General features: G+C 31.9%; 1 protein-coding gene across 1 annotated transcript; it reads left to right on the forward strand.

The window, feature by feature from the left end:
* Positions 1-542: 542 nt before the first annotated feature.
* LOC106776297 (lipase) lies at positions 543-3,851 on the forward strand. The gene is made up of 8 exons (XM_014663702.2): positions 543-1,251; positions 1,348-1,442; positions 1,575-1,678; positions 1,784-1,884; positions 2,008-2,111; positions 2,440-2,877; positions 3,027-3,158; positions 3,463-3,851. Exons 1-8 carry the CDS (start codon positions 1,006-1,008, stop codon positions 3,620-3,622), a joined length of 1,380 nt encoding a protein of 459 aa, XP_014519188.1. The 5' UTR covers positions 543-1,005; the 3' UTR covers positions 3,623-3,851.
* Positions 3,852-10,170: the final 6,319 nt, after the last annotated feature.

The raw sequence follows: 10,170 nt of genomic DNA on the forward strand, positions 1-10,170 counted from the left end.
TTATTTTATGATTCTTAGCCAAAGAAATTAACTAAAAGAAAATTAGTACAAGATCACGAAGTCCAATCCCTTGTAAAACTCCACGTTCTACCAACATGGGTCAATCCACAATCTCCGAAAAAGCGCGTTGGGTAGATCGCCCAACAAAATACCAACAAATGCTTATTATGATAAGTCGATTTTCTTGTACTTTGGGGTTGTTGGCGTCCAATTTCAAATTCTATGGATAAGGCGAATCAAGAACCTTCCAGCTCCTTACAGCACATACTGCAACTCCAAACAACAATTATTAATAATGTATTTACTATATCTCTCCATCATTATTATAATAAAGAAAATAATTAAATACAATTTTCAATTTATAAAGTTTGGATAAAAAATTATCCTAAAAACCATAAATTTGCCAGTAAAACTACACGATCACAATCTGTGAAATTGACCCAACAAACATTTTTTTTTCATTCCCCATAATTTGTGGGCGAAAATTTAGTAAAGTTTGGATATAGATTTTAGTTGAATTTAATTGAGGATGAGGCTGAGAGCAGGTTGCAGACAAGGGGCACATCCCCAATCAAGCATTTTTATATTTTGATAGGAAAGAATTTGTTTATTTTGTTTAGGTTTTCCGAGCCACGTGGAGGAATAGAAAATAGGAAAAAGGAAAAAGAGAAATGAGAAATGTGAGGTAGAAAATGAGGAAAATGTGGGAAGAGACGAGGTTCAAAGTCTGAAGAAGCCAAGAGCGCGTATTTGTTTGCTATATATACAATATAAGAAGAGAGGTTGGGTCTTGGTGGATTTTCCAATTGCCGCAATAATATAGCTTTTGAATTGTTTGGGCGTGGAAGGGAAATTGATGATTTTTAATGTAAAAAGGAGGGTCTCTGTCAGCAATATCAGGGGTTGAAATTGAAACGGTTTTTGATTTTAACCCTGCAAAGAGCCTTCCTTTGCGGTTTTTCTTTTTGAGAAGGCTCTTTGTGGTTGTTGTTTCTGAGGAAGAAAATGATGCGGTTATGGATTTCTTATCTGCAATTGCTGGAGCTGTTTGTCAGTTCCTTGGTTCATTTGCTTTATGGGTTTTACATATTTAGCACCGCTGTTGCTGGGGACCTGTCACAGGCTCTCAATGAATATTTTCGCAAGCCTAACGTCGAGGATGTTGAGGTCAAACATGGAACTTCCAAGGCCAATGCTGATGATCTTCCTCCTATTGTGTTGGTTCATGGGATTTTTGGATTTGGCAAAGGGGTATGCCCCATTGCTTTTATTCCCTTCTTTTCCTCTCAAGTTTTACCCTTTTCATGCTATTATTCTGTTTCTCTTTGACACGGTTCTTTTTCACAGAGATTGGGAGCTTTGTCGTACTTTGGTGGGGCGGAGAAGAAAGATGATAGAGTTCTTGTCCCTGATTTGGGCTCTCTCACCAGTATCTATGACAGGTGGGTTATTCAGGCGTAACTGCTTCGTTTTGGGGTTTTTCCGATTCAACGTTTGTCTTGTGTACCTGTTCTACGCTTGTTCTGTTTTGCAACATTTCTGAAAAGGGTTCCCTTGTTTTTCTTTGGCCTCAGGGCTCGAGAATTGTTCTATTATTTAAAAGGCGGGCAAGTTGATTACGGTGAGGAGCATAGCACGGCCTGTGGACACTCGCAATTTGGAAGAATCTATGAACAAGGTTTGAAGATCTTGATGTTCTGTTTGGTGTTGCTGTTGTTCTAGTTTTTGTAATTTGTGATGTTTTATGAAGAAAATGTGTTTCGTTGCTGTTAATGGCATGCAGGGCATTACCCTGAATGGGACGAGGATCACCCTATTCATTTTGTTGGACACTCAGCAGGTGCACAAGTTGTTCGTGTCTTGCAACAAATGCTTGCTGACAAGGTTGGTGCTAATGGTTTCCCGTGCTTTTTTCATCTTTCCTTCTTTCTCTAAAGGGTTTTATTTATTCATTTAATTTTTTTTTTTTTCGTATTTTTTATTGTTTGATGTTCATACTGTCTTCAGACATTCAAGGGGTATGAAAACAGTTCAGAGAACTGGGTATTAAGTATCACCTCCTTATCTGGAGCATTTAATGGGACTACAAGAACATACACAGATGGCATGCAGTGAGTTCTTGTCAGCTTTTCCTTATAATTAAAGTTGATTTCTATTAGCTGTCTTTATTTAATTTTATTGCCTTCAAATGGGGGGGTTGTTGAGAGAGCATGCAGTATTAATTCCTATAAGAAATGAATGAAAAACAGATAAACAACAAGGAAGATGCATGTAACAGCTCTTTTAAGCAGATTATCTACATTCTTGCTTTAACTGAATTTCATGAGCTGTCTCCAGGAAAAAGCATGATAATTAGAATCAATATCTTGTTAATTATTAGTGATGGCTACAATGGGCAAACTAAATGCTAAGCTAGGGTATAATTTGAGATTGTTTCAGGCCGGAAGATGGGAAAACATTGAAACCTATTTGCCTGCTACAGCTTTGCCGCATTGGAGTGATTATATATGATTGGTTTGACATTGCCTGGCTGAAGAACTACTACAATTTTGGGTTTGATCACTTTAACATGTCATGGAGAAAGATGGGTCTATGGGGTCTTGTCGATTGTCTATTGGGGAATGCGGGTCCATTTGCTTCAGGAGATTGGATCCTCCCTGATCTTACAATTCAAGGCTCTATAAAACTCAATTACCACCTACAAACGTTTCCTAACACATACTACTTCAGCTATGCTACCAAGCGCACAACGAAGATCATGGGCGTTACAGTTCCTTCAAGCATACTTGGAATTCACCCCATGCTGTTCCTAAGAGTTCTGCAGATGAGCCAGTGGTGTTTTCCTCCAGATGTTCCTCCCCCTTACAAGGGATACAGGTTGGTTTTTAAAGACAATATATATATATATATATATATATATATATATATATATATATATATATATATATATACTATTACAGTACTAATTTGCAACTTGGGTTAAGCTTGATGAATCAATCAACAAAATGTTACTTTTTCTGATGCAGGGATGAGGACTGGCAAGACAATGATGGAGCACTAAACACAATATCCATGACTCATCCTCGCCTACCAATTGAACACCCCAACTGCTTGGTTGAGAAGGAATCAGACTGCAAACCTTTACAACCTGGCATCTGGTCCGTAAAACTAGCACCCTATATACTTTTTTCCAATAATAATTCATAACATACTCAATCCTGTAGCCTTAGGCTTAGCTTTGCATTATTTCCTTATATCTACAACCATTATATGGTCTACTAAATTGCATCAGAGATATCATCAGTATAGTGCAGTGACCTCTTTTTATAAGCTGCATTAAGAACATCTTTGATAGGGATTTCTTTTTTTTCTGGTTGCAAATAACCTGTTGAATAAATGCTTTCGAAATGAAAAGTTTTTGTTGTGTATTATTGATGAATTTATGGTATTTTGATGGAACAGGTACTACACATATGTGAAGGGTGATCACATACTATTCATTATCAATCGGGAGAGAGCAGGAGTGCAGTTTGACTTAATCTATGACAGTATTTTCGAACGGTGTAGGAAACACGTCTTTAGGAAGAAGCCTCCAACAATGCCGAATGAAATCAGCCATTAGCACATAATTCTATACTCTCCTTCATTCAACTAAAAGAGACATATTCACCTTTGTAAATGTAAATATTTTCCCAGCTTTTCACCTCAGTTTTATGCCACCATTCTGTATTTTGTAGGATTGTGTGATATGTATCAGAGGCCATAGTCAATAGAATATCACAATCACTATAGTGTACACAATTGTTGTCTCAGTATAAATACCACAATTTGTTCAAATTTTAATTTTCAAAGACTGTGCTATAAACCTGGAACCTCTGCAATGTCAATATCCAACACTTTGTTTTTTTCAAACACGTGGCTTTTTCTTACAACGCAAAGTCTATAATTTCCTTTCTTTTTGTGGTAGATACTTTGCCACATGTAAATATACACAAAATTTTGGTTTCAGTTGCTGATCGATAAGGAGGAAACTAAACTGATATTGTAAATTTTTTACACTTTCCACAACAACAAAAAAAACAATACTTATTTGATAACTAATTTCATAATATATATATATATATATATATATATATATATATATATATATATATATATATGTATTTGCAGTTAAAAGTAAAGTAATATAATTAAATATTAATATATTAAATTGTGTCAAAGGGTTGTTTTGTATTTTTTTTTATAGATGTTCAAATATCTTTATCCAATCTTCAAATACTTGACAATTATTTCATAGTAATGTTTAGTTATAACTTTTTATTATAAATGAACAAAGAAGTATTAAATATAAATAGAATTTTAAGTGGTGGTTGCTGTGCTTTCTTTAGAACTTTTACAAATTCAGATTTCTATTTTTTTTTAATTTCTTAATAGGATTATTTTTCAAATATGTAATAAGTTGCTATAATTATGTTATTAAAATTTAATATTATGACATAAAGTCTTAAATGTATTTAATAATTAAAATTCTCATTTATATAATAAAATTTAATCATTATTAATTTCACGATAAATAATTAAACATTCAACTGTAATTTTAAAAGCTACTTATTATTTCAAATGAAGACGTGCTTGTGTCTCACGATTTTGGTATTTTTTTTTTTAAATACCAAAGTCGTAAAGAAGACTAACAACTTTCATGTCTGGACCATATAAAGATATATGCAGTTGGACACCTATAATTATGGACCACATATTCGTCTCTATTTTTTTTTTTTAATTATTTAAACATGAAAAAAACAAATAGGATTTGTTAACATGTTTTTTAAATAAAAATTCAATATCTTCACTATCTAAAATCGAAATAGTGAGATTTAAAATATACTTTATTTTTTTAGTTTGCTACATGATACATCCCATTAAATAACCTTCTTGAGTGAAATACACATGTCGCGTCTTTCTAATTTTTTATTTAAGTGGAAGACAAACTGCCAGCAACATTAAATTTTTCATCCTTTGGGAACCGTGTGGCAGCAGAGGGAATGAGAGCTTCCAGAAAGTGGAAAAGAGGTGGCAGGTAGGGAGTGGACCGAACGTCCTGTTTGGTGGCCATATTTAAAGTGAAATTTTGAAAAATGGTACCACTTTCTGCATGCAAACCCTTCGTCTTCAACCTCCAGAAACCTCATTTTCTCCTCCTTCTCTCTAAAAACCTTCAACATTCTCTCTAGAATTATGACCACTTCTTCTCCTTCGATCACTAAACTCCTTTCAGATTAGTTATTCCCAGTGTCAAGCTCTTTCATTTGTACCGATCAGAATTTCAGTCGGACAACTTTGGAATTCTTGAAAGCCATAGGAGTAGTTGCTTAGAAGTTAGCGGGATTTATAAGGTAAGGGAAGCTTATAAATTTAATTAAGAATGTTTCATATGAATTGATGCATGTTTTTATTGAGTATATGTTTGATGATTTTAATGGTATGTTGAAATATTGTATGTTGTTGTATAACATGTTTGATGTTGGGTATGGACTTAGTATAAATCTGTTAAACTTAGTGAAATACTGAAACTGTAACCAAGGGTCATTAGGACCGTTCGGTTTCCCAAAAGGATCGGTCTTGATTGAATTCCCTCTGTAGGAATCAGTTGATGACTGACCGGTTTTATGACACTTGTATTGGAACGTTAATACCTTGCTTAGTTAAGTCTTTCAAAACAAATCACCTATTTAAGAACGTTCGGTCTTATACTGAACATTCGGTCATTGAAGTATTCGGTTTTAAACTATCATTTGGTCATTTAAGCGTTCGGTCTTACACTCTTAATATTTATTGTTGAGTGTTAGGTCTTGAGAGTGCTTGGTCATATACTAGCATTCCAATTATTTAAGTTCTCGGTCTTACATTAATATTAGTTCCTTTGAAGAGTGCTTGGTCTTATACTAACACTTGATTTTTCAAAGAGTGTTCGGTCTTGTACTGGCACTCATTTTATTGAAGAGAACTCCTTTTGATCATAAAAGCATTTGGTCAGAGTTGAAATGAGTATTCGGTTTTCCCTAAAAAGTTAATCATGTTGTTGACCGTTCGTTCATTCTCACGAATTATCTACATTTCTTGATCTTAAATAGTAATCGATTTCCTTCAGTGTTTGACCGTTCGATCACTTCCTAAAGTGTATTTCTACGTTCGGTTTTCTTCTTGGTATTTGACCGTTCAGTTATTTTCCTTCAGACCCTTGTTATATATTAACGAATTTATTCAGAATGAGTCTGTGTGTTACACAATGAAAATTTAATCATATGAAATGAGAAAGATGAATTATATTATGAATCCTTTTAAGAGAATTCCAAGGAGGAATATCTTTTTGTTGAAAATTGATTTGGTAAAGTATGAACATGGCTAAGTTAAGTTGTCGCTTATCCTGATATTCCGTGATTACGCCTACTCAAGTAGAGAAGGGTAACTCATGCGTGGGAATGGCAGGAGGTCCTTTAGCCTCAAGGTATTTTTATACCGAGGTAGCTCCACTGGACTAACCTCGGGTGGTGGTCTATTGAGTGTATCCCAACCAGGTCCACCCGGGTGCACAAACGTCGTAACTACATAGTTCATACCGTCCAGATAATGTCAGTAGTGATAATTTATGATGTTGTTTACCGTTCGGTCTTTCATTGTTGTACTTGCATGATGGTTATATGATTTGGTTATGTTTTAATGTATGTTGAAAATGATTAATTAAATTTACATAAGCTTACCCTTATTTTCTGTCATGCCTATGTTACCGTTCGGTCATAATCGTTCGGTTGTTCTCTTCATTGCAATGATCATCCATTGGATGTGAGCAGAGGGCGACTTTGAAGATTCTTTGGAGGAAGCCTTGCAGACCGTTCAGCCTGAAGATAGTATAGGACCATCAGTCAATAGATTGTAAATAACTTTACTTACCTTTAACACCGTTCGGCCTAATTAGTATTTTGTTACGTCGTTCGATATATAATCTTTTGTAAAACCGTTCGGTTTATGTTTTGTATCAAACGTTCGGTCTTCATGTGTATATTATGCTCTTGTACAGTTTTAAGTCTTAGTGAAATTTCATGTTCCTTCATCTTCTTTCGCCTTATCCTCAACTGTTGTTTATAATTATTTATGTTAACTCTTAGAATAAATTATAGTTTTCCATCTATATATTTATTGGGATGTTACACTACCCGTTATGATTTTATTAGAAATTAATATCATGATTTAAATTATATTAATATATTTACAAATTTATTTAATGGTTTATAATTATAATATGTTTATAATGTAAAAATATTTCCTATCGTAGTTATTATTGCAATAATATATAAAAAAAATTATCTGATTCTGTTTTTTTAATTCATTTGCTTTGTAAACTTTATTGAATTGAAAAATTAAAGTAATAATTGCACGATTGTCTTAATATTCCCAATTTTGTTTAGTTACCAAATTCATTTTATTTAGAAAATAAACCTTTTTTTAGCAAATAAACTAGTAACTATTGTGGTTAGTTTGCTGGATGGAAATATTTGCAAAGTCTCCAGCATACAGTGCAGTTTCTCTTTCGATTGCGATTGGAATTATATTAACCAGCTCATAAAAAGTCTTATTTGTTAAAATGGGGCAGAAAAAAGAAATGTATGTTAAAAATAAAAAAGAAATCATAAAGGGAGGTGCAAGAGAGAATTTATGAAGTTTCTTGTCCCTAATTTGCTTCGGCCCAAATTCCGCTCTTAGAAGCCCAATTCTGCTACTGGCCCAACTAAATATAAAACCAAAATGGAATGCATTGTAATATCTCGTTAACACTGTATTTTTTATCTCATCTTTATACATCATTCAACTCTCAATTCAGAGATATAAAAAAAACCTTTATGATGAAACTAGTTCTCGAAGGTTGAAAAAGCACCAAACTGTGATAACAATAAAAAATAACGAATATTTTAATTATTAAAATAATCGTTTAACTTATGTGAATGAAAAAGAATATTTTATTAAAATCAGTCAATAAGATTTTCCCACAACAACTAAATATCAAAGTTGAATACTTATATCGATAGTATAATTAAGAAAAAAAATTATGATATATTTAATATAAATTAAAATGAGTTTTTAAAACGAAAGGACATAAAAAAAATTAGCATTGGGTTTTCATCTCTTGGCTTGTGTACTTGGTATATAAATATAGTTTTCCCAAATTCATGAGAAGTCAAATTTTCAAAGTTTTTGTTGTTGTTTTCCACACCATGAAATTGCTAAGTGCTGGCAATTTGTGCAACAAATTTTCTTGTGATGGTGAATACACACCATCCTCCCATGAGAATGTTCTTAAAAGCATCTCAAGCAGACAACAAGCTTGAAGTCCTACATTTCTTCTTCCTAAACTTATATTTAATGTAATCTTTGTTCTTATACAACTCCCTTCAATATTAAAATTCAGCTTACAATTATAATTTTGTGCTTTAATTTAATCTAAATATATATATAAATTTTAATTTTAAACAATTATAAATCATAAATTGAATTATTATCATCAGGAGAGCGTGGTCATAATTATTTTATTTAATAAGTGTTTAATATTATTAATGTTGTGATATTTTATTTCATTTTTTGTCCTTAAATTTCTTGAATGAGATACGACGAACACGTTCCCAGATTCTCACATGTTTTGAAACCAAACAGAAGCATGTGACCATTGATTAAGTAATGTTTATGTTGGTAAATGTGAATGAGAAGCATTAACGAGTAAAACCTAAGCAGTGATAATGAAATAGAAAAGGCAAAGGAGGAAGGAGAAATCATTGCTCTAGATTGTTCTGAAGAAGTTTAGTGAGAGAATGAGAAAGATAGAGGTGATGTGTATGTTGGGTGGGGGACAATATTAAGACAACAAAACCCACACTACCCCACATTTAATATTGGATAAAGATACTAGCACCCAAATTCTAACAAATTTTTGACACCGGATACGTGTTATAAGCCAATTGGTTCGTGTGCTTCAATTTTTTTAAACATTAAACATACGGATCAATTGACTTATAACACGTGTCTGATGTTAAAAATTTGTTAGAATTTTGGTGTCAAAGTATCATTATCATACAGTACTAAAATTATCAATCTACTTTTATTTTGAAGTACCAACACTTACTCATATTTTATTTTATACTTTGTAGATACGGAATTTTATATATATTAATGCAGTCAATAAAGGATTTATAACTTTATACATTAAAAAATAAATATTAAATAAATTAAAAATATTTTAGTAATTTAAAATAAAAATAAATATAATTATACATGTTTTGGGCGTGGAGTTGAGATTAATGATATGAGAGTAATGTTGAACTTCAAGTCTTTAAGTCACCGTTCGGTGATATCTTGGTTCCATTCATTTGTCCAGCTAGGAGATTATGTGCATAAGGAACTTAGATATCCAAGTTAAAAAGATTCAGATACTGAAAGTATTAATTGTATATTGAATAGAGTAAGGTATCTTCTTGCTTTTCACTTATATTTATAGATTTTGAAAATAATAACCTAATTACAATCCATGATAATAACACTTTAAGTTACTTAGAATTAATATTATTATCCCTCTGAGCTAACTGTTCGATTTGTTTTTTGTCATATAATCATAAAGACATATGATTAAATGGTCATACAATGTAATATATGAATAATAAATATTCTTTTTATTTTAAATTTAATCATGGGATTGAAGAGGAAAAAAAACTTGAACAAAGTGGAGAAGAGAAAGCAGATTGAAGAAAGATATTTTAGTATCACTATGGTGAAAATAATTATTGTGGTCATAAGTTAATCACACTTTTATTCCTAGAGAGAATATATAAGTGTTAATGTTTAGCTCAAATATTCTTTTAGTTTTTTTTTTCAAAAAATAAATGTAATTTGTTTATATTTTTTGAAGTATAATTTTTTTATTATGGAGTTTGGTGAAGTTATCATGTTTTTGTATTTTTTTTAATAAATTTTCGTAATGAAAAATGATAGATGAATGCAAAATAGTGTCAAAGTTTTTTAAATTTCTTTTTGAAAAAGTGTTTTTCACAAATATATTTTAAAACTACAAAGTATCTACAATGTTTTATTTATATTCTTATTTGACAGTTTATATTTCAAAAAGTAAAC

The sequence above is a fragment of the Vigna radiata genome, chromosome 11 (genome assembly GCF_000741045.1).
Source record: "Vigna radiata var. radiata cultivar VC1973A chromosome 11, Vradiata_ver6, whole genome shotgun sequence".
Taxonomy (NCBI): domain Eukaryota; kingdom Viridiplantae; phylum Streptophyta; class Magnoliopsida; order Fabales; family Fabaceae; genus Vigna; species Vigna radiata.